The sequence below is a fragment of the Rutidosis leptorrhynchoides genome, chromosome 8 (genome assembly GCF_046630445.1).
Source record: "Rutidosis leptorrhynchoides isolate AG116_Rl617_1_P2 chromosome 8, CSIRO_AGI_Rlap_v1, whole genome shotgun sequence".
Classification (NCBI taxonomy): Eukaryota; Viridiplantae; Streptophyta; class Magnoliopsida; order Asterales; family Asteraceae; genus Rutidosis; species Rutidosis leptorrhynchoides.
This window is the reverse complement of record NC_092340.1, coordinates 175,073,032-175,099,869: the sequence shown is the minus strand read 5'-3', so window position 1 is coordinate 175,099,869 and position 26,838 is coordinate 175,073,032. Positions and strand designations below refer to the sequence as shown.

The 26,838-nt window shown below is 35.0% G+C and overlaps 1 protein-coding gene across 1 annotated transcript; it reads left to right on the top strand.

Moving 5' to 3' along the window:
• The first annotated feature begins 12,880 nt into the window (after positions 1-12,880).
• Positions 12,881-15,160, top strand: LOC139863949 (uncharacterized protein At4g38062). Its single transcript, XM_071852550.1, has one exon. It carries the CDS (start codon positions 12,881-12,883, stop codon positions 15,158-15,160), a length of 2,280 nt encoding a protein of 759 aa, XP_071708651.1.
• Positions 15,161-26,838: the final 11,678 nt, after the last annotated feature.

The window sequence follows — 26,838 nt, the reverse complement described above, 5'->3', positions numbered from 1 at the left end:
ATGATAAAAGAATCAGAAGTTCAAAAGAATTTAAAGAAGGAGACAGAGTTCTTCTTTTCAATTCACGATTCAAGCTATTTCCTGGAAAATTGAAATCAAGATGGTCTGGACCATTCATAGTCAAAAGAGTTTTCCCATACGGAATGATAGAATTAATAAATTCAAATGGGATTGAATTTAAAGTTAATGGTCACAGAGTTAAACATTACATACATGGTCCGATGGAAGTCGACAACGAAGTTAATCACAATTTCGACACCACAGCTAACTAAGTGTGGGGAGAATCAAGTCTTTAAAGGATAATATGTATTTCTGTTAGAGTTAGATTGTCTGTTTTCGTGTAGTTCTCGAAAATGAAACCCGAATGGTCTTTCCCTAGCAGACCCTAAAGAACTAGTCTTCTCCCCCCATTCTGAATTTTTATTTTTTTTAGGTTTTTACAAAATGAAGACTGCCTGTGAACTAAACCATGGTCTAATGCTACACGCTTTGACACTAAAAGAAATAATGACATACTACCAAGTGAAATAGTATCAGTAATCAGAGAAAGAATGGACGGAGTTAGAAAAGAATCCAGATGCGAAGATAATAAGTTACAATTTGGTAAAGGAAAATCAAAATTCGCAGCGAAAAGAAGAGCACGACACCTAGAAAGATGTCACAAATGCGGAAAATGGTCACATGGAGGTAAATGTTCAAATAATCAAACCTATTCAAATACCGAATTTGTTACTTTATGCAGAGACGGACCGTTCATATGTTTAGAAGAAAAGACACTGAATGCTCGAGGTTACGCCTATGTAGCCATGGAAAACCAATTAAACCGACTATCTTATGAATGGGATAGATCATATAACTAAGAAATCTATTTCACAGGTATGTCTGTACAGTTTTTATTTTTATTTTTATTTTTAACCTTTTGATAATAAACGCTAATTTGTTCGCTAAAAAGTATTAAATTGGTATTGAATAAAATTAGGTTTGGCGACCGAAATTATTGATATCATTCAAAAATTTATTACATCACTGCGAAATTTAACGTTTATTCTTAAGGTATAAATATCTTTAATCAATCAACCCAAAATATTTCAAAAATTCGTCATGAGTTAAATTAGGTCTTGGAACCGAAATTACTTTACCGAAAAGAGGGGCGCATATTTTTGATAATATTTGATTGATTAAAGTGAGATAAAAAGACAAAAAGATTTTTAATTTTATTTTTACCATGTTTTTAAAATTAATATTTGAACCCTTTATAAATATTGTAAACTTTGTAAAATCAATATTTTTAAAATTGTAAATATTTGAAAAAATTAATATAAGTTTAGTGTGAATTTATAATATGAATTTTTAAATTAAGTTTGGTGTGAACTTTTAATTTTTAAAATATGAATTTTTAATTTTATGCATTTCAAATTTTAAGTTTGGTGTGAATTTTTAATATTAATTTTGAATTTTATATTTAAGTTGTGTGAATTTAAAAACAAAAATTTACTTTATCTCATTAAGTTAAGAATATGATTTTTAAAATTCGTCGTAAGTTGAAGACTAGGTCTTTGAACCGAAATTGCTTTACCCGAGGGAGGGACGAGAACTTTTATTATCATTATTTTTAATCTTATTGAATTAAAGTATGCAAAAAACATTGAAAAAACCCAAAAATCTTAGCTTTTAAAACAATCGCTACAAAAAGACAAATTTTAAAATTTTGTCGAAGGACGGACTAGGACATCGATCCGAAACGACCTCGTCCTAAATAACAAAGGAAACAAAATTTTAAAATTAAGTACTTAATTGTTTTATAAGTTATTGATTATAAAAAAAAAAAATCAAACTCCGCGACTCGCGGAGTTTGAAGGGTTATTCACCGCGAGTCGCGGAGGGGTCAAAAAATCAAAAAAAAATATAAACACCCGAACTGATCAGTCCCAACACAGAAAAAAAAAAAAAGAAAACACTGCGAAAACCTGCGCGAAAAACCCAAAAAATACACCCCAAAATCACAATTTTTAACCGTTAATCATCAAATCTTTTGCTAAAATCATGTTGAGAAGGATGCTATCTAGGAATTACTCAAGAAAAATGGTAAATTTCTACACCTAAACACCATTTAATCCGAAATTAGTGTTCTTGAGCCATTTTTTCCCCAATTTGATTTTGATGCTTTTTAGTGTAATTATGCTTAAATTGTTTATGTATTATGCTTGTATAACCTAGATTGATGCTGTTTAACATGATTAGAAGCCTTAAACTTCAAATTTTGAATAATCTAGGGTTTGTGTTCTTGAGCAAATTTGGGGCTTTTTGATATAAACAGGTTATGACCGATTTTTGTCATGAATTGTTGCTAAATTGAGTAGTGTAACATGTCTAGGTAGTTAAATGATCCAAACTTTGAGCCTAAACATGATTTTGAGAATTAAAGTGGACTTTTTCAAGTCTAAAATTCATGAACTTGATTTTTGAAAGATAATGCCATTTGAGACTTGTTTAATTGCTAGTAATGATTATTTTGACATGTTATTTGAGTTGAATGATTATGAACTTGGCGAACATTTTCGTATATGCTTATTTGAAAAAGTGTAGATTTGATGAAAATATGAAAATAAGCTTAAGTTTGATATAAATTAATAATGTCATTGTAATTATTTTGATTGATGATTTTGCTGACACTAATGCATATTTGTATGCACACAAAATTTGTGTTTGATGTGTTTTGCAGACTGAAAGGGGTGAATCTTCATCCCAAGCCCGTAATGCTCCTGCTGAGAATGCGGAACAACAGGAAGTGGATAACTACTACAAGCAGGATATACCTCATCCAGTCATGACCTTTTCTGATATGCACTTAGAAGAGTTGCACCCGAACCTGAGATTTGACAGACTTTGGATAGATTATCCAAAATATCAAAGGGGTTTGCATACTCTTCATTCTAAGGTTGTTGAGGTACCGAGAGTCATAGAATGGGGACCCTTAGAAGCTGTAGAATTGGCCGGGCCAATTAGGGAATTACTTGTACAGAGGTATGGTAATTCTACTTTTAATGACTGGGTACGTTTATTCACCATGGGTAGACCTATATATAAAGTATGGTGTGAAGAATTGTTATGTAGTATAGAGTTGAATGATCGGGTAGCTAGTTTAACCGATCGTTCTTTTATTAGATTTTTGTTAGGCGGTTCGATGCGCCACATGTCTTTACTGGACATGGCTCAGGCTTTACGTATATATACGCCTGAGGAGTTAGCGTCTGCCGATTGTAGAGGATTGATACTAAACGGTAGAAAGATAGATGAAAATTTTGATACACACGGTGTGTGGAGTCAAATGACAAGCCATCACCGTTTCAAATGGGGAAATTACTCTTATTTGGATATAGATAGAGCCGAATTAAGAGTGATACATAGGTTTTTAGCTAATTCGATTACACAAAGGGGTAAGAACAAGGAAAAGGTAAATGAACAAGATTTGTTTTACCATATGTGTATTCGAGACCCACAAAGCGCTGTAAGTATACCATATTGTGTGGGTTATTATTTATCAGCTATGGTTCGGGGGATGCGACCGCATAGCATAATAGGAGGTGGTATTTTTATTACTTTGATTGGTGAATATCTCGGTGTGGATATAAGTCGGGGGGGATTATTAGTAGAAGAACCAGAACCCCGCGATACTATAGGTTTAAATGTATACCATGGTGCGAAAGTTTTGAAGAGGCGAAATAACGCCGCAGTACGATACCATGGTAGACATCCACAGGTGGAGAGAAACCAACAGCAAGGTAATGTAGGAGGGGGGAATGAGATGCAAGAAATGCAAAGGTTTATAGCTTCTCAGGAATACGAAAATGCTAGACAGAGAGCATTTGAAGATTGGCAAGTTCATCAGAACCAAATCATAGCTCATTGCCAACATATAGGTAGAAACTATATTCCTACACCGAAACCCATCTTCCCTCCCTGGACTATAGAGATGCAACCACCGTATCCTACGTATAACCCTGCCGAAGCATTCTATAGCACCTATGGTTATGCCTGGAACCCCTATTGGTACCAGTATCATCCCTAGTATACTTATTTTTTTTGTAATTTGTAATTATTGATACGTTTAATACTTTTGTTAATATTGTAATCATTTTTATAATTGTCTAACTTTTATTCTTAGATTTTAATAATTTTTGAATGTGGGGTAATATACCAAACTTCAAAAATATGTATATATGTTTGCAGTTTATCTTATGTACACAACAGGGTAAAACAACGCATTTTCAAAGACTGGCATTAAGTTCAGCAAAAGCAACTAATTTTGACGACAAGATGCAAAATATATGTGAAATAACAACAAGACGGAATGAACAAATGATGTGCACCGTTTATCATTCAGCAAACAAACGCCAATATATTTGAAAACTTTGGTAAAAATTTAATCATTTTCACACAAATCACCCTCAATAATTTAAATTGTTACTGATTTCTTGCAAATGAGGGCATTGCAAGATCTTAAGTGTGGGAAGGGGTTAAATTCTTTTGGATTTTAAAATTTTTTATCTTAAACACTTGGTTACCATTAAAAATACTAGTAAAGCAGTAGTTGTATTAGAATCTAGTGCTCTCTGATAATAAAGAACAGCCCTAGTCTTATATACTGACTACCCAATTCTAGTAAAAATTTTCAAAATTTTCAATTAAATGAACTCAAAATCATGTTTATACATATTTATGAACGATAAAACTAGGTTTTAACACCGAAATTATTGTAACCTCGGAAAGGACATAAATTGAGAAACAAACCAAAATGTTAAAATTCATTTAAAATGGAATAGAGGACGATAAAAAGGAAAATAAAAGCCAAGTGTGGGAAAATTTACCAAGTTATCTTAAACATATGTCACATATATCTGTAACAAATAACTGAAAATACTTTTGCTTTGGACTAAACTAAACTGTTTTACCCGATAAAAGAAAAGAAGAGATGGATCTACACGATGAATCAATTCCATCATTAAAAGGAAGTAAAGTCTTCCGAAAAAGAAACGCGCTTCTTGATTTAGGTCATGAAGTTGTCGTCCAGACCAGCTGTAGGTTGACGAAAAATCTAGAAAAGTCATCACTAAAATCAGCAGGAAATCCACGGACCTCAGCATTAAACAGGGTCGCCAAGTGGTCAAATTTATCCTAACCATGAGAAGGATTTATGTTGTACAATGGGGGGGCACCATGCAAATTAGCTAGATAAGACTAATGAATCAGATCCCCAGAAAGGATAATCCCCTTAAAGATTAAAAATCAGCTTTTAAGACTGATATTACTCAATCCTTGAGATTGACCTTAAAGATTGAGAATTACAAACTCATGGAATTCAATGATATCTAAACTCGAGCTTGAACGAGAAAATATTTTGATCAAAATTACAAACCGATTTGTTTTCTGAAAACCCTATTTTCAATGCGTTCATTACCATTGAACGTAAAATCCTAGGAATTCACCTGGAATTCATTAGGTCACCTGAACTAAAACGGGTGTCAACCGTAAGAACGGTGGTTGCATAGTGGTCAAAGACAGGACCTTGTGCCATACCGAAAAATTATAAGGGTGAGCTTTACTATTGCTCCTACCAAGGATAGTAATTGCGTCCGACACGTTATAAACCATAATTAAAAGCATGTCAGGGGACATTGCCTTAACAGTTGCTTGTTCAACGCTTTCCTTTACAACCGGACGGTAGTTTACCGAAAGGTAATATACGGGACAAGTGAACTGGACATGTTGCTTTCCAAATACAAGGTTAGCAAGTGGGTGACACAAAACCATAAGTTTTGAGCTAAAATTTTCAAATCTGAAACCCACCAAACCCACAAAAATATTTTGCAAACACCGGTAAAGGGTTATCCCGGAAAACTTATCTAGGGTAAAAACTAGATTTAATTTTCAAAAGATCAAATGTTTTCATAAAGATCCAATTTCCTTAATGGATCTAAATTTTTATAGTCATGTGGGACTGTAAACCATATCGTTACTACCATTGTTCATACCACCGTATAGAAATCAATGATGTACAAAGTGTGAAGAATAAAGAAGTGATTCTAGTATTTCAAGACGATATTGCTTGAGGACAAGCAATGCTCAAGTGTGGAAATATTTGATAATGCTAAAAACGAACATATATTTCATAGCATTATTCCTCAAGAAAGACAAGCTTTTAGTTGCAATTGTTCTATTTACAAGTGATATTCGTTTAAATAAAAAAAGGTGAAGACAAAAGACAGATTCGACGAATTGAAGACGCAAACGACCAAAAAGCTCAAAAGTACAAAAGACAATCAAAGAGGTTCCAATTATTGATAAGAAACATCTCGAAATTACAAGAGTACAAGATTCAAAACGCAAAGTACAAAATATAAAATTGTACGCAAGGACGTTCGAAAATCCGGAACCGGGACCAGAGTCAACTCTCAACGCTCGACGCAACGGACTAAAAATTACAAGTTAACTATGTATATAAATATAATATAATATATAATTAATTATATTAATTATATATATATTATATATATATTATAAACCGTCGGTAAACAAAGAGCCAAACTCCTCTGAGCTGTAAAAGCAAACTCCGTGACTCGCGGAGTTTGAAGGCCAAAAAGGCCGCGAGTCGCGGAGCCCCCAGTTTTGAAACTCCCTATAAAGCAAACCGAAATCTGATCATTTTCATCATCTTTTTCTTCTTCTCCTCATACGTAAAATATATATATATATTTATAATTTATATTTTAATTTTAATTATAATTCTAATAATAAGGGTATGTTAGCGAATATTGTAAGGGTGTAAGTCGAAATTCTGTCCGTGTAACGCTACGCTATTTTTAATCATTGTAAGTTATGTTCAACCTTTTTACATTAATGTCTCGTAGCTAAGTTATTATTATGCTTATTTAAAACGAAGTAATCATGATGTTGGGCTAATTACTAAAATTGGGTAATTGGGCTTTGTACCATAATTGGGGTTTGGACAAAAGAACGACACTTGTGGAAATTAGATTATGGGCTATTAATGGGCTTTATATTTGTTTAACTAAATGATAGTTTGTTAATGTTAATATAAAGATTTACAATTGGGCGTCCCTATAAATTACCATATACACTCAATCGGACACGATGGGCGGGGTATTTATATGTACGAATAATCGTTCATTTAACCGGACACGGGAATGGATTAATAGCCACTAGAATAATTAAAACAGGGGTGAAATTATGTACAAAGGACATTTGGTATAATTGATAACAAAATATTAAAACCTTGGGTTACACTCAGTCGACATCCTGGTGTAATTATTAAACAAAATATTAAAATCTTGTTACAGTTTAAGTCCCCAATTAGTTGGAATATTTAACTTCGGGTATAAGAATAATTTGACGAGGACACTCGCACTTTATATTTATGACTGATGGACTGTTATGGACAAAAACCAGACGGACATATTAAATAATCCAGGACAAAGGACAATTAACCCATGGGCATAAAACTAAAATCAACACGTCAAACATCATGATTACGGAAGTTTAAATAAGCATAATTCTTTTATTTCATATTTAATTTCCTTTATTTTATATTTAATTGCACTTCTAATTATCGCACTTTTATTTATTGTTATTTAATCGCACTTTTAATTATCGTACTTTTTAATTATCGCAATTTTATTTTATCGCACTTTTATTGCAATTTCATTATCGTTATTTATTTTACGCTTTAAATTAAGTCTTTTATTTATTTAATATTTTACATTAGGTTTTAACTGCGACTAAAGTTTTAAAATCGACAAACCGGTCATTAAACGGTAAAAACCCCCCTTTATAATAATAATATTACTTATATATATGTTTGTATTTTTATAAAAGTAAATTAATATAGCGTTGAGCTTTGTTTAAAAAAGATTCCCTGTGGAACGAACCGGACTTACTAAAAACTACACTACTGTACGATTAGGTACACTGCCTATAAGTGTTGTAGCAAGGTTTAAGTATATCCGTTCTCTAAATAAATAAATATCTTGTGTAAAAATGTATCGTATTTAATAGTATTTCCTGCAAAAAATTAATAGTATTTTATACACCCCTTAGCTTTGACATCACCCTTCTCCACTTGCTAATTCTGAAGCATCTATTAAAACTGTAAGTTTTCTCCGTCGTAGTTCACAATATACCAATTAATTTTTTGTGGATGTTATTGACTTATCTTTGCGGATTGGACCAGATGCCTTCTGAATGGTGCATTCATTATGAAGGTTTTTGATCACTGATCAAACCAAAATCGTTTAGTATGAATAGATTTCGGGTTTGAGTGCTTGATTTGGGGGAAAAAGTCGATCGAATGTTTTAACTCCAATAATTGTGCGAACCCCAATTTGAAATCTGAATTTCAAGGGCGTAAAACAATCGATTAGATTAACCTTATTCGATCGGAATCGAATAAGTCAATATCTTAAGGTGAGGATTAATTCCGATAATCACCGGAGCCTTGATAGGAATTGCATTAACGACTGAAGAGATGCTACTGTAATTAATTTGGGCAGAGTTACATTAATGCATCTAGTGTTGTGAAATAAATGATCTTGTTTACGTATTTATAGATGTTATGAGGGAATGGTGACGTGGCACCTGTCCCTTTCATGGTTGTAACAAACTTTGCCAATCCTTAGGGGCAATGTGGCACCTGTCCTTTTCATGGGAATAATCGAGCAGATCCTAACAAACTTTACATTCGTCAGTGTCATGGCCGTGGTCCTCGTGGAACTCACACTTGTCGGATTTTTGACCTTCCCGTTTCTCAAGCGGTGCCGAAGGAGTGAATTTGGCTTTCACTGGCTCCGTTAGCAGTATCTCCCTTGGAGTTTTGGTCAAGCTGTCAAGAAGAGAGCCCTTATCATATGGTCTTCGGTTGCTTTTGTCATGCTTGTGACTGTCATGGCTTTTGCCATGACTGTTATGACTTCTGTGGTGACTGTCACTGCGTCGACTTTCATCATGACGGTGCCTACTATCGCTTATTCTTTCATTGTCTCGCTTCTTCTCATCTCGGTGGTACCCAGCTTGCCTCTCCCACCCAGAATACTGATATTGCCTTGCTACTATCACGACATCCGCGAATGTACTCGGGATGTTCCATCGAAGTTCGGCAACAAGAGACGGGTATACTTCTTTGTCTAGGCAAGTTATGAACCCGGAAATCTGCTGTGTTTCCGGGAGCCCTGGGATTTTTTGACATTCCAGCATGTACCTTGTGATGAAACTTTCAATTTTCTCTCCTAGGTACATCGGTATCTCATGGGTATACAAGTGTGTAAACGTGTGCCGGCGAAGATTTTGATATTGCATGAGAAACTTTTCCCGTAGATCTGCGAAGCATGTGATACCGTTGGTGGCAGTTTAGCGAACCACTCTCTAGCAGCAGACTGTAGGACAATTGGAAAGAGATGGCATGCAACCTCATCACTCCAATGTTGGGTTTTTATGGCACCCTCAAAGATTTGCAGGAAATCGTCCGGGACAGTGGTGCCACTGTACACACCCAAGGTGACCGGTATGACGATGTTGTCAGGCAAAATGTAGTCGGCTATTCTTTCGCAAAACTTCTGGCTTGTGGCCGACATCTCAACCGTCCGCTTTGCTTTATTGCCAGTGATTAGAGCAAACAGATTCTCGAGTGCAGTAACCTGGACGGCAGGTTGTGACAGAGAATGCTTGTATGCTGGCGGTGCATCCTGCACGAGGAGCTCCGTGAGCCATGCGTTGGCGGCAGCCTTGGCAGCTCCTTCACCTCCTGAACCGATGTGTGACGGAGGGTTAGCCTTCAGAATGTTAGAGTTTTGTTACTGTTGCCTTCCTGCGATATTAGTGCTATCGCCTAACATGGTCTTCAATTCCTCGATTACTTGTTTTTCAACGTCGGCTGAGATCATCTTGGTGATTATTTCGGCATCATCATGAGATGATCCGATCCCACTCGAACTACCGGTCTTGAAATCGGAGATGCCCGTGTTTAGTCTTTTTCCGTCAGCTGGTGACTTCTTCCTTGTATCTTCATCGCCACTGGAAACATTCATTTCGTCATCTGAAGTGTCGCCAGAGTGAATGTCAGCCATGGATTGTTTCTGTGGTTGCGGGGTTCCACCGTTGGTGAACTTTCTGTGTTCAAAGTGTGTGGAACGATATCGGATGTTCCTTTTATGTTTACCATTTCGTTGCTTGGTTTTGCTGTATTGTTCGTACCTTTAGGTGGCGCCATTTGATCAAACTAAAATCGTTCAGTATGAATAGATTTCGGGTTTGAGTGCTTGATTTAGGGGAAAAAGTGGATCGAATGTTTTAACTCCAATAATTGTGCGAACCCCGATTTGTAATCTGGATTTCAAAGGCGTAAAACAATCGATTAGATTAACCTTACTCGATCGGAATCGAATAAGTCAATATCTTAAGGTGAGGATTAATTCCGATAATGACCGGAGCCTTGATCGGAATTGCATTAACAACTGGAGAGATGCTACTGTAATTAATTTGGGCAGAGTAACATTAATGCATACAGTGTTGGGAAATAAATGATCTTGTTTACGTATTTATAGATGTTATGAGGGAGTGGTGACGTGACACCTGTCCCTTTCGTGGTTGTAACAAACTTTGCCAATCCTGAGGGGCGATGTGGCACCTGTCGTTTTCATGGGAATAATCGAGCAGATCCTAACAAACTTTCCTAGATTCATGGGCTAAAGTGGCGTGCAGCTTGTTTGTATGTTCGTTCCGGGATCAAGTACTCGTTCGGGATGAAGTGGCTGCTTCGGGATAATGCACTTGCTCCGAGACAGGTGCTTGTCCTGGGACGTTATCCTTGTACCGGGTCGAAATATTAAACCGGGAAGCTGTGGTAGTTCCGGTAGTGTGGTGGCCCCGACTAGGTTATCACGGGTGAACGCCCTGATTAGTCGGGAGGGGATTTGCTTCGTATTTACTCCAAGTGTTTCTTCACGGTGTTTGTCATGACCGGCCAAAATTTTTGTCGGTTTAACAACAGGCTTATTTGTGTTGATATAATCCTTATCTTCTCAATGCCTCTGCATCCAGCTAGGTGATGCCGGTAGCGTGTATGCTTATCCGGGCTGGATGGTGTTCCTGGCTAGCCGTTGTCCGACGTGGTCCTTCCCGGGTGCATGCATAAGTAACCTTCTCGTCAGGTTACTGAGGTGATGCCGGGAAGACGTACTTTTCCGGGATAGGCTTATGTCGGGTAAAAACCTTAGCCGGGATGCTGCTAATTAGTGTCTTTTTGAGACAGATCATTATACGTATCATCAATCACTAAATGTTTACAAAGTTTTTGGTCAGTTAACATCTACATTATCCATGTAACAATTCATCATGTATCCACCAAATTTTTCGCAGTCAACATTTTATAGGTGTAATAATTTGGTTGCAATAAACATTAAAACATTTAGAGATAGGTACGAGTTTGTAGTTTCATCATACCTTTAATTGATGTAACATTTTACGTTTTCAATTTGTTTTATTAAGAGTTGTCGTGCAACGCACGAGCTCTTAAATCTATTTGACATTTTTGTTGGTAAAATAGAATGAAGTTGTTACCCATTTAGACATTACAACTCATTTGGCATATTATTTTGTAAACAACATGAAGTTGTTCAAACAAGATGACTTAAGCAGATTAAGTTTATATCATGCACAACAATACTTATGATATTGTCTTTATCTGCAAAATGAGGTCTTAAAAACTGATGCAATTCATATAATAACATAGTATTTATAATGCTATTAATAATTTGGTTGCAATAAGCATTATAAACATAATGTTTAAAAAATATAACTTTTGACATTTTAGATTTATTTAACTGAGGAGTACCCGTACAATGCACGGGCTCTTAAATCTAGTTTAAGTCGATAAAAGTTAAATGCAGTTATTATTATGCTAAAAAGTAAATAAATCCAGTAAGTGACTTATTGAATACTCCTTTTAAGCCCCAAAACACGTCGTAGTTATAAGTAAAACGGTAACTTCCGGAGGGAGATATTTTAAATGCATTTTATATTGTAAATCAGTTGCAACGGCTATTTTAAATGCATCTTTTAGATTTCTTCCTCAAATTCATCTATCCAAATTACAATTACAATTACAATTACAATTACGATTACGGTTTCCATTAAAGTTCTTCAAATAAAATCCACCGCAGATCAAATTTCAATAAATTTCCGATTCTTACTCTGTTAATGGTTTAATTTCAACTCCGAACACTAAGGTACAGTTCTATTCCCCTAATTTTCGTATCTAATTTTATGTATTTGATTTATGCTGTTAATCATTTCGTTCTTGATTCTTAATTTCAGTTTCGTTTTTATCTTCTTTTGTTCTGAAATGTTACTAAATTTGTACATTAAGCATTTTGATTTCATGTTTGACCTAGGGTTGATAGATATTAGTATCCCCATGGGTGTAATTGTTGTTTAAGATATGATTTTTAAATGTAGTAATCATTTAATTTAATTTGATTGGTCTCTTAGGTCTTTATAGAATAATAAATCCCTAATTTTATTTTTATTATATGTTATAATAAGATAACTATTTGCCAGTGAAAAGTCAAAATGCTGACTTTTATTTTAATTGGACTAATACTTTGAATTTGTGATGCACACGAGAAAATCATTTGAACTGACAGTAGCATTTTATGAATCTAATGAATGTTGTTTAGTGCTCTAGTGTTCATGTTAATGGTGATTTTTGCTTTGTTAAGTGTTGTAGAAAGACTTTTATGTCAAGTGTTCAATGACCTAATGATGGTAATTATGTAATTTTTTTTAGTTTTTTTTGTAAAAAATTGCAGACATGACTGATAAAGTGTATGAAGAGCTAGACAATGCAAATGCCGAAATCGAAAAGCTGAAATCGGAATATAGTGTTAAAACGGATCTCTGTAACAGTTTAAAAAGGTCACATAATGATCAACTCAAAAGAATCGAAGAACTTAATCTGAAACTCGAGCAACAAGCTCAAGAGTTAGAAGCAAAGACTGATGAAGTTTATGCTGCAAAGCAGTTACTAGACGATATCGAGTGTAAACTTAAGGAGAATGTTATCAAGAGTTTAAATTCTGCTAGTGATAACATTCGTGTTGATTTTAACTCAAAGCTTCGGGAATGCGAAGAGGAGAAAGAAAAGTTTATTTGTGCATTAGATGAGGCGAACGCAAAGATTTCAGATTTAGAGCACCAGAATCGTGTTTTTATGGACAAGATTGAGGTTCTCAAAGAAGGGATTGCGTCTGTTTCACAGAAAAAGTGTGCGACTGAAAGCAAAATGGCTAAAACTTCAAAACAAATGAGAGAAAATGGAGATATGTTTGAAAAGTTGGATGAAGAAAAAGTGAAGCTTGAAGAACAGCTTAAATGGAAGAGTGAACAGTTTATGCATCTAGAAGAAGCCCATAAAAAGCTTAGAGATAGTTTGCATATAAAGGAAAAAGAATGGGAAATGGAGAAATGTTCAATGTGTGACCATATGTTGAATCTTGAAACGAAGTTAGATTCTCAGATTAAAGTTTCGGAAGTTCTTAAAAGACGATTAGAGACGTGTAGTCGAGCTCTGGCTTGTGAAGAACAGCGAAGAAAGGATTTAGATATTCAGGTCTCGGAATACGCAGAAAAAAAGTTAGAACTTGAAATGTTGATTAAAGAAAAAGAGTATGCTTTTAATGAAATGGAATCTAAGATTGCGAAGTTTGAGGAAGAAAAACAGGAATTGGTATTATCTTTTAATGAACTCAAAGAAGCTAATAGGCGAGAATCCGATAACAAGATTAAATCTTTGCAGCAGATTTATAATGTAAAAGAAGCTGAATGGGATTCTCGGTTTAAAAAAGTGGTTGACGATTTGAGTTGTTGCAGACTCGAGCTAGAAACTAAAGAGGGACGTTTGAAGGAGATAATGACAGAATTGGATGATTATAACTCTCAGGTGATACAATTAACAATGGAAAAAGAGGAGTTTGCAGTTTTGATAGTGGCATTGAATTCTACACTTGTTGAAGCCAGGTCGAATTTTGATGAAGAGAAGCTTTTGTTGCATAATGAGATCGAGAGTCACAAGCAACAATTGTTGCAGACAAAGAGTGAGCTGGCAGATGTGTGCGATTTGTTAGATGACGCAAATGACAGGATTAAAAGTAAAGAGGCTCGTTTGCAGGAGATTAGCACAGAACTGAATGATTATATGTCACAGGTGTTGCAACTTACAGTGGAGAAAGATGAGTTTGCGCTGATGTCAGTGATGATGAAATCGACACTTATGGAGACCGGGTCGAATATTGACGAAGAGAAGCTTTTGATGCAGAAAGTGATCGAGAGTTATAAAAAACAACTGCAACAAACTAAGAGTGACCTGGTGTATGCGTATGGTTTACTAGAAAAGGCGAATGAAGAACTGGATCATGTATATTGTGAAGTGAATGAAGTTGAACTTGAATTACAAATATGGAAATCGGTGGCTGAAAAGTCAAAGATCAATTTGGAAGTCAACCAACAGATGAGATGGGAATTAGAAGCGTCCCTGTTGGCTCAAGTGGCCATGGAAGTCAACCTCAAAGAAGAAAACAGCAGTCTTGTTTGTGCTGTAAACGAAAAAGATGAAAAAATTAACGAACTTGAAGAAACGATTGCAGAATTCAAGCAAAACTCGGCTAAAAAGAATGGTGATGAGCTTGAAAACTGGGAACAAGAGTGGGTTACGAAAGAACTCGAAGCTGCTATTCTCGAACAGTTAGAATCTGAGCGAATTCATGAGTACGAAAAGCGGAATCTTAATCGGATTGTAGAAGAGAAAGATCAGAGAATAAATAAACTCGAACAGATTATGACTTCTTTGGAAGAAGAATTGGATCACTCGAGCGCTTCGTTTTCTTGTCAACTAGCGAAAATGCAGGCAGACATGAATCTTTTTCATGAAGTTTGGGAGAAGACACGAACAGCTGTGTTCATCAAGGAGATTGAAGCTCAAGAATATAGTTTATTGATCAAAGAATTGGAAAAAGATTTAGAAAAACAAGTTAAATTCGTGAAGAAATGTTGGTTAACTGTTAAAAAAGTGTCGTCCGAAAATGTTAGAAAATGATTATTTATCACCCACAAACAATGAAAGAGTAGTTGAACCAACTAATGTCTTCTTGGCACATAGTACATGTTTGTTTAATATAATGGGAGTTGTTAACCCATTAAAGAGAACAATCACTACATATAACACTTAACAAACATAGAACAAAATAATGCAGAGAAAAACATACATATAATTCTATTGAGATTTTGTGAGTATACTTGTTCAAGTGGAACATTGCGAACCGTCGAAGGAATATAGGCTGTGAAACTGTGAAAGCTTTTCATTTGTGATTGCTTTCCCGACCGGTGATCTAAACGTCGATCCTATTCGCTTCCGCCGCTCGTATTCGGTATGTCTCGAATTTATATTTATACAACATTGGCATCAAGAGCTATGATGTTTATTTCCCGGTTATATACTATATTTTCTTCATTATAGTTGAAGTGCATGAGTTGTTAGTTTTTCATGTTTTTGTTTGATAACATGATTTAAATGAAGGCATGATATAACTTTGATGCAATCGTCTTATATGATCAACGTTTATATCTTATAATAGTTCAAAGTATTCTGATCAATAATCATAAAATGTCGATGATCTTGTTTACATGTAATTTCAATATTTGTTTTTAAGTATATAAATATGTAACCTGTATATGACACACATAATATGATATATGTTTAAATAAATAAAGATGGTGTCATATAATTATTACATGTGAAACTGACGAGGTGTTTTGAAATGACTTTTGATTATTCGCGTTGTTGGTTACTGATAAATATTGGTATTAATATGAACATCAAATAATATTTTATTGAGTTATTCGGAATATGTGTAGAAGACTAGAAAAGTAATGTGTAGTTGTTAACGTTTGGAGTATAATAGACAATATTGGAATTCGTCTCTTAGTCATCCTTTGTATCTTGCTGCTTACTTTCTTAATCCTTCATACACATATCGACCCGATTTCATCCCCGTAAGAAATTCGATTAACCTATCCAAAATATTTGCTTAATTTTTCTTTATTCGTTACCAAATAATTAAAGTTGTTGTTAGTTATCTTACGTGGCTTATTTATTTATAATTATTCCATATAAATTTCTTGGACAAAAAAAAAAAAAAAAAAAAAAATTGTTTAATTTTATGTGCGTCTGTTCGTCTATAGCATTCGAATAGCATACTCATGGAATTTATTTTAACTTATGCAAATTATGTATTTTGTACAATATATTAATTACCCTATAGCAATAAGGTTGTATGAACAATCTCGTACGTTAGGAAGTGTATATTCATGTGTAATTAACTCCTAGCTTGTATATTTGAATTTTTTTTGGTTTTTTTTTATAACCGAAACATTAAATTCATGTATATTAATTCGTGATTAATATAGTCAATTAACCTTTGGTTTCAGTAACCGAAACGTTAAGTACATATTTATTGTTTGAGATTATATTTCTATGTGAAATATAAAACTTTATAATATAGCACCTAAACGGTTTCAAGTTTTTGACACATGGTCGTGCCAATTCGGATTTATAAGAACTTATAATCTTGTATATTATTGTGTTAATAATAGTTTCATAATAGGTTTTATAGATGATAATTGGAAACGTAGTGACCTTTTTCTCTATAGCCTATGATGACCTATTATTAATAAAATAATATAGTTGCAAGATGATTGCATATTTAGATGGATATAACTAATCTTGCATAATTGTCTTTTATATAGAATTTTGTGTTCAATCATGGCTTCCGCATCAAAAAACATTGTTGCTGAACTTAACAAGGGTGTTAAGTTGAATGGTGATAACTACGAAATATGGAGCATGAAACTCGAATATGTGTTGGAAGAGCAAGAGGCTCTTGTTGCTCTTACTCAATCAATGGAAGTACCCGAGGTGGGTGATACGGAACAACATAAAAGGGATGCTGAAGTGTACATCACTTGGAAACGTAAGAACACCATTGCTCGCATTACGTTGCTGAGCAGCATGGATGATGACATCATGCGTGATTTTTGCAAGTATGAACTAGCAAAAGATATGTGGAAAGCATTGGCTGACAAGTTTGGTGCAACCTCGGTGACCAAACTGAGATCTCTCACTATCAAGTTTGACCAATATAAAAAGAAGTCTGATCATACCATGAAAAAGCATGTCAGACAAATGTCAAACATGATAAGTGAATTGAGAAACGCAGGTCATGTTCTTACTGATGAACAACAGGTTCAAGCTATGATCCGTTCCTTGCCTCAAAGTTGGGAGCAAATGAAAATGCATCTCACACACAATGAGAATATCAAGACTTTTGAGGACTGTGCACGCCATTTAGAGCTAGAAGAAGATCGGATTGAGGCCGGTAAGTCAATCACTGAGGTGAATATGGCGACAAGCTCTAAAAATGCTTTTGGGCATAAGCGCAAGTTTCATCACCATAAGGGTAAAGAAACTTATAAGTCCAACAAAAGGCTAAACACCAATCATCGTGGCAAGGGAACACGTCCCTCCAAGAAAGTAAACATTGCAAAGGTAAAATGCTACAATTGTAGCAATAAAGGGCATTTTGCTCGTGATTGTCCTGAGCCTAAAAAGGTATACTCTTACGATGCTTATGTTAGCAAACTTTGTGTTGCTAGTTCTGTTTTCTTAACTGAATCTCAACCTTTGTGGATTGTAGACTCAGGAGCAACAGACCATGTAGCTAAGGACAAAGACGCCTTTGTAGAATTTCGACGAGTTTCTCATGGAGCTATGTGGATTTATGTGGGAAACAACTCAAGAGTTCCAGTTGAAGGGATCGGGTCATGCAAGTTAGTCATGCGTGAAGGACGAACCCTAATCCTACATGATGTTTTATATGCTCCTCAAATTCGTCGAAATTTGATTTCTGTTTTGGTTTTGTTAAGACTTGGTTTTCATTTGTACTTTCGTGATAATGTTGTTGAGTTGTCTTTGGGAACAAACTCTTATGGTTTTGGTTATGTTCTTAACGGTTTTATCGTGATGGATGTTGATTATCTTAATAATAAACCATGTTTTTCCTTAGTTGCATCTTCTAATAAATTTGATAATGATGTAAACAACTGGCATGCTAGACTTGGTCATATTGGCCAACAAGAATGAATAGATTAGCTAGAGATGGTTTACTAGCTAATATTGATAAAGTGGAATTGTCTACTTGTGAGCACTGTCTGGCAGGAAAAACTGCGAGAAAACCATTTGGAAAAGGAACTCGTGCCGATTATCCATTGCAACTAATACATTCGGATATATGTGGTCCTATGAATGTTCGAGCAAGGCATGGAGCGTATTATTTCATCACATTCATTGATGATTATTCTCGATTCGGTTACGTCTACTTGATCTCTCACAAATCCGAAGCATTGGATTGTTTTCAAAGTTATATGAATTTTGTTGAGAATCAATTAGAACGTAAGATTAAAGCATTAAGAACCGATCGAGGACGTGAATACCTATCTGATTCGTTCAAAGCTCTATGTGATGCTAAAGGTATTCAACGTCAATTAACTACTCCCAGGACTCCGCAACAAAATGGTGTTGCAGAAAGGCGGAATAGAACGCTTCTTGAAATGGTTAGGTCAATGATGGCACAAGCAAATTTACCTATCACTTTTTGGGGTGATGCTTTATTAACTGCCACATTTGTACTTAATCGTGTGCCTTCAAAATCAGTAACTTCCATACCATATGAGTTATGGACAGGTCGCAAACCTGACTTGAATGTGTTAAGACCTTGGGGTTGTGCAGCGTATACTTTGGATTCCTCGCACAAATATGGAAAATTAGGTCCAAGAGGAAAGAAATGTGTTTTCATTAGATACTCTGAACAATCAAAAGGTTATGTGTTTTTAGGTGAACACGAAAGTGGGAGCATAACTGAATTTGAATCTCGAGATGTTACATTCTTGGAAAATGAGTTTCCAAAACAAGGAGACCTTGATAAAGATTGGTCTTTATTTGAGACTACAGAATTACCTCATTCGAGTGGGAGAGATTTGAGGAGTGAAGACGAAGAATTTGTTTCTTTGGATACAACTCCTCAACCTATTGCGAATGAAGATAATTCTTATCCGAGTGGGAGCAATATGGAAAATCAAGAACATGTTTCCGAAGAACCTCAACCCGTTGCTACCGAGCATAATTCTGATCCAAGTGGGAGCAATTTGGTAAACCAAGAATCTGTTTCACTGGATAACCAACCACGACGAAGTAGTCGTCAAAGTAAACCTCCACTTCGGTATGAGATCGAAGATGGTTATACTTTTATGGTTCAACTAGAAGAGGATGAACCAAGAGATATAAATGAAGCTCTCACTTGTCCTGCAAAGGATGAATGGTTCAAAGCAATGGAAGAAGAGATGGAGTCTATGAGATCCAACAACGTTTGGGAATTGGTTGATCTTCCAAAAGAAAGAAAAGCCATTGGGAGTAAGTGGATTCTCAAAATAAAGCGTAAAGCTGATGATAGTATTGAAAGATACAAAGCTCGACTTGTGGCAAAAGGCTACAATCAACAGGAAGGGATTGACTATGAGGAAACATTTTCACCTGTTGTAAGACTCACATCAATTCGTTTGATTCTAGCAATAGTAGCAAGTATGAACCTTGAATTACATCAAATGGATGTAAAGACTGCTTTCCTCAATGGAAATTTAGATGAAGAAATCTATATGGAACAGCCGACGGGTTTCATTAAAGAAGGCCACGAACATAAGGTTTGTAGATTGCTTAAATCAATATATGGCCTCAAGCAGTCATCAAGACAATGGTATATACATTTTCACAATGTGATCACGTCACATGGCTTCACTGTGGTCAATGAAGATAATTGTGTTTATATCAAAAGGTCTAAAGGAAAAATAGTCATATTGTCATTATATGTTGATGATATATTGATTGCTGGAAATGATAAGGAGTATGTTTTCGAGGTTAAAAGATGGTTATCATCTAACTTTGAAATGAAGGATATGGGTGAAGCTGAATATATCCTTGGAGTTAAGATTTCAAGGGATCGCTCAAGGAAGTTGTTGGCTCTTTCGCAAGAGACTTATATCAACAAGATTCTTGAACGTTTTAACATGCATAAATCTAACCCCATAGACACTCCTATGGCGATTAGTGATACGTTGAGCATTAGAGAGTGTCCGCAAACTCCACAAGAGAAACATAAAATGAAAAATGTTCCTTATGCTAGTGCGGTTGGAAGTCTCATGTATGCTATGATGTGTACGAGACCGGATATCTGCTTTGTTGTTGGCATGGTAAGCCGATACCAATCCAATCCAGGTTTAACCCATTGGAAAGCCGTGAAAAGGATTCTTAGGTATCTTAAGGGTACTAGTCATTACTCTTTGTGCTACGAAGGAAATAATCTGCAAATGAGAGGCTATACTGATGCTGATTGGGGAAGAGATATGGATGAAAGAAAATCTACCTCTGGCTTTGTTTTTCTGTTAAACAAAGGTGCTATATCTTGGAGTAGCAAGAAACAATCATGTATAGCATTGTCTACAATGGAAGCTGAATTTGTGGCATTTTCAGCGGCTGTACAAGAAGCCGTGTGGCTTAATCGATTTTTGAGTAATTTGGGGGTTGTTGGCAATACCATTGATCGAGCATTGATATACTCTGATAATGAGGCTGCCATTGCATATTCAAAAGACCCCAAGTTCCATTATAAGACAAAGCACATAGACATAAAGTACAATTTTGTGAAAGACAAGGTTGCAAGAAAAGAAGTAAGTATAGAGTACATATCTACGCATGATATGGTAGCAGATCCTTTGACAAAACCCATACCTAGAGATGCATTTGTTAAGCATGTTAGGTCTCTAGGATTGCGTAGATTTTAATAAATGTACTATTTTAATAAATGTACTTATAAGTTTAAGTTTATATCCAATGCAATGAATTTCTTTTAAATCCTTGTTTTATTGTTCGCTCTTTGTGTTGCGAATCGAGAAAAGTATGTCGGACAGATACATGATTAGCCCACTCACATGGGTAATCAATTCCATTTCATGTGACAAATGGAAAAGTGGTGTATATTAAGCACATTGTTTTAGTGACAATTGAGAGCTCGAGATTGAGATAATTTGACGCCACATTCATAAGTATATAAATATTATGTGAATTTTCACAATTCACCTTATCTGTCATGAGTATCCAGATGTGAGTTCTTAAGAGTTTTATGAGTAGATAAGTGAACTCGAGTTTTGAACATTGAGTATGTTTGAACTATCATCTGTGCAACATTAATTTAAAGACATACCTCCATTGTGAAAGGAGTAATGTTGCAGCATGTGATTCATACCACATGTGATCAAGACGACCAATAAGGGAAATAGAAGAAACGATCTCTACTTCTATGTTATGTGAGTCCCTTGAGGTATTAGTAACCTCAATTTAATGTCCTTATGACTTTTTCTTGTCTCTTGAAGCTTAGTTTAATGTTTGCTATCTTAAGGCGTTGCTTAAGGGTTATGAGTAATTCAACCTGGCTGGACGTTCTTAGAAAAGCAAGTTGACCTAAGGCCAACGGATTCTAAGAAAAGGGAAGATCATTTGAAGTTCACATTAACTTGTATTCACCGGTCGACCAATTATCTTTTGTCTTAGTGACAAGTCTTAGTGATAAATGATAATTGTGAATGCAAAAGGGTTTTATAAGTAAAACTGAGATCATGCGAGTTACTAATATGATTAATGATCTAGGACATTGCATACTAAATCTACTCTTTCCAAGATTATAGAGATGCTATATATTCCTAACAGATGTATAGCAATTGAGCTCTCAAAGTATGCCGGTCGCACAGCCTAGTTCCCAGTATGAATGGTTTGCGTACTACACGGTATGTTTTTCAAGATATATGAGTATATCAAAATTGTTTGTGTGCGAGTGGGAGATGTTAGAAAATGATTATTTATCACCCACAAACAATGAAAGAGTAGTTGAACCAACTAATGTCTTCTTGGCACATAGTACATGTTTGTTTAATATAATGGGAGTTGTTAACCCATTAAAGAGAACAATCACTACATATAACACTTAACAAACATAGAACAAAATAATGCAGAGAAAAACATACATATAATTCTATTGAGATTTTGTGAGTATACTTGTTCAAGTGGAACATTGCGAACCGTCGAAGGAATATAGGCTGTGAAACTGTGAAAGCTTTTCATTTGTGATTGCTTTCCCGACCGGTGATCTAAACGTCGATCCTATTCGCTTCCGCCGCTCGTATTCGGTATGTCTCGAATTTATATTTATACAACAGAAAATGAAAACTTGATGGATATAATCAGTGATGCATCTGAATGGATTCATAAGTTATCAAAGGAAGATGGACAAGTGATAGGAACATTGAGGGATATAATGTTGAGTTTTGATGATAATCGTGTGCAGTTAAATGACCAATTTGACCCTGTGAAAGAGAACATGAATCTGTATCAATCTCCTAAAAGAAACATGGTAGAAGGCAGTCTTGATGGGCGATCACCGTTAAGAACTCTCAACGGTTAGCTGCAGTTATTTGACTAATGTAGCTTTTACGTATAACCAATGTATTTTGTATTTCTAATTTTTTTAGAAATCAGTGAATAAATAGAATGGGTAACTTGTACGAATCTATTTGTTGAAATAACATAACTTGCAGAACTTCAACTCATTTAGAGCCCTTTGTGATCTTGCAAGTAAAGTACTAAAAGCTTATACTTCTTTTCTATTATGTAGACTGTAGTCAAATATGTTAAGGACTTTATGAATTATCAAATCGTCAAACATCTGTAATTTAATCGAACGGATCCATTAATAATGAAGGAGTCTTGTTATTCTAAAGTTTGAATTATATTAGTTCAGTATAATTTTAGTTATTAACAGTGAAATAACCCGTGAGGTTCCACGAGTTTGTTTAAACGAAATAGTTTAATGATATGTTTTATGTATTAAGTAAATGTAAATGTTAAAGTCATTTAATTTAATGACCCGTGAAATCACGGATTCCGACTAAGAAACTTGTCATTGTTACAAACATATTAATGTACTTAACTTGGTTAGATTAAATGAACTACATTCATTCTCTCACCACCATCTTTCAATTTTCATCACAATTACTGTTTTCCTTATCATAAAACGTACATTACAACTTTTATTGAGACATGTAGTTCGAATGCATATGTAACGTAATTAATCTTGTAAATAGAACTCATATTTAAATAATATAATAATAATAATAATAATAATAATAATAATAATAATAATAATAATAATAAATAATAAATAATAATAAGGTTTGCTTAAAATTTGAGTATTTATATTTATAATAATAATTATTAGTAATAACAAATGCCTCTTGAAATTTTTTTAAAACTTAAATTATTATATGAATGTTGTACAATATGCTTCAAAGTTTGTACATGTGTTTATGGTTTGTTTTGTAAAAGATTGTACAATTTATTAAAAAGTTTGTACATATGATCATTGGAGTATTTATATATACTGGGTATTTATTTGTTTTGATTTTGTATCATTTTTTATTTTTCTCAATTTTATTTTATTTTTTTAAAAAAAAAAATTTCTACTTATTGGCCGGAGGTCCACTCGGAAGAAATCTTTCTATCCGTCTAATAGAGAGAGATGACTTTCTCTACTTTTGAGAATGTTTTCACCCTGGGCGGAGAAATGACTTGTCTTTATTCTGGGATAGGAGAAGAATTGTCTACATCTCACCTCCCCATACACCACTTATGTGGTATTGGGTTTTGTTGTTGTTGTGTTGTTGTATCATTTAATTAGAATTAATTTTATAATATAAATCAGTAAAATGATATTATCGTTAAGTAGAATTAATATTAATATAGTATAAATTAATAATGACATCATCATTATGAAAATTAAAAAATAATTAGTGAAATGATAACATTATCATTTTAGAGATTTATATGAATATATAGATAAATTAGATTATTACGCTGTTCTGACATAATAACACTTAATGAAATACGAGATGCAGGAATAAGTTGATCCCGGGCTCACGTCTTTAAATAATAGGCGTGAGTTTGAATTATGTGAGGGGTTTTTTCATGGATTCTGTTGGTGTGATATGGCGCATGTCTTAAGCCTTTCGGTTTACTCCAAAGCACACCGGGTATCCAATGTAACGATGTTGTGTGAAGAGTTTCCTCCTAACGCGTGTATGTGTGAAAAATGAGAGCATTCGATGTCAATATCGCCAATATAAAAAAATCTGCGCAAAGTAAAATACGAATACTACAACTTTACAATCATTGAGTGATTATTTTGTCTTTTAACATGAGAGGCATGTGAAAAGACCATATTGTTGTTACCCATAATTTGATGAGCTATTCTTGAATCCCTCTCAAGTCTCAACTGCCAAAAAACCATTACAAACAACGTTTTTCAAAAATTCTCATTTGGCCCGAAAAAAAGACGAATCACAGTTCGAGTAGAACTTGACAAACGTGAAATAGATCTGGTGATCGTTATGTGATGGTGGTGTTGAAACTGTTGAACACTCGTTAATATTTTGTAAACATGTTAAGGAGGTTTGGGTTAGGATATTCAAATGGTGGAATTTTGGGGCTGTCCACCATTTAAGTCTAGACGAAATATGAAGGAAATGGTAATGATTGGAGCTCTCCCGTTGGTCCAAAACTATGGCAAGCTATCGAATGAGTTAAATGTTACTCGTATATGATTTGAAAAAATCGAAACCAAAAGGCTTTTGGTAAGAAATATCTACCTTGGCCGGTCTTCGTAAATGAAATTAAAACCAAAAGTTTCGACTGGATTTCTAATCGACTTGAGAAATTCATACAGTCTGGCATCAATGACTTACCATCCCGAAAGCTTTTGGTGAATCGAATTTTGATCGTAATGGGGTAGGCTAATAACTGCTGCAGTTGTTTGAGCTCTCATATTTTCGTGTTTCTTTCTTACTAATAGATCTCCTTCATTTTCGTACATATGCTTCTGAGCATGTATATAGTTAGACCGACATGTTTTCATGATCATGCTCCCTTGTACATTGAATCATATATATATATATATATAGGTAGGGAGAGAACCTAGAGAACTCACATATTAATGTACATGCACCTACTATATGCACCTATTCTTTGAACAACAAAATTCAAAAAAAAAAAAAAAAAAATTTCGGAAAAAATGTTTTTTATTGAAAAAAAAGTTTTAAAAAAAAAAATTCCACGTCAGCATGCTGACGTCAGCGGTCTGACTGCCACATCATCGCAGACTGAGCCACGTGTGTAACAACCCAAACCAACACCCGACAAAATCCTTGTGAAAATACGAAATAAAAAAAAAATACTGTTGCAGACCATCGGCGCGCCGCGCCATATGGCCCGCGCGCCGCGCCATATCTGGCTGTCCCCGGGACTTTTTAACCGCGAAAAGATTGACTAGTTCCCGGCACTTTTAGACAAAACGCTTTTTACCATACTACCAAATATGTAAAACTAACATGTTTCAAACATAAAATTAAAGTTTTACAAGCGGGGCCCACATCGGCCGTTTTACGAGTTTAATACAAATTTACGAGTTTCGACCACCAAAAGTTTAAGTTCCAAACTACACAATGAGCATGGCGTTTGGGATTAAACTACCCAACTATCGGTCAAACTCCAAGAACTACTAAAGCCAAAAGCGTCCCCTAGCATCAAGCGGGATCTCTAGTCCAAAACGATGCCCTTACCCTTGTCCAAAACCGAACCTATAAAATGGTAAACAACGAGAGGGTAAGCAAAGCTTAGTGAATGCAATAATTATACGAATACATATATAATTATACCTACTTGCATACACTTACACAACCGCAAACATGCTAGCAAACAACATTAGCTTATCGTCGCAATATCAAGCTATAAATCTCCAATACCACAAGCTAGCATAACAACCGCATATAAATATAACTCGAATAATATAATATGCTTACAACACAAATAACCATGGTTGACCAATAGTACAAGGGAACGGCGCTCGCGAAAACGCCATCGGTGTTCATAACATCCGTTAGGGCACTTAACACATCGCACCACTAACCCCTAGGGTGGCACCTTAACACCTCGGCACTTCACCCCGAGTGGCATCTTAACACCTCGATGCTTCACTCATTAATTTACGGAGTGGTGTCTTAACACCTCGACACTACACTCCTAGGTGGCATCTTAACACCTCGATGCTACACCCGAGTGGCATCTTAACACCTCGATGCTACACTCTTCACGTGAAACGTGGTGTCTTAACACCTCGACACTACACCTTTCACGCTACAACAAATAGATGCATTATATACATACGCATATAATTATTCCACTCACCTCAAAATCTCTTGGTGAAAGATAACCGAGCTTGAACACTTCAATGTAACGCACCTATTACATTTATCACAATATCAAAATCACAACTCGAGTTGGTCAACACTCTAAAGCTCACTCCTAGTGTTAATTTGACCCATGGTGCAAATCCGACCCATTTGCACCCTTAACCCTAAAATCGGGTTAACTCATCACAAAACCCTATCATTGACCAAAGTAGGTTCATTACACATTTTAACACTAGTTTTAGGCTTCACCCACACATATTAATTAGCTTAGGTTCATTTTGACCCATTTGACACTTTCAAAGTCAACCTACCCAT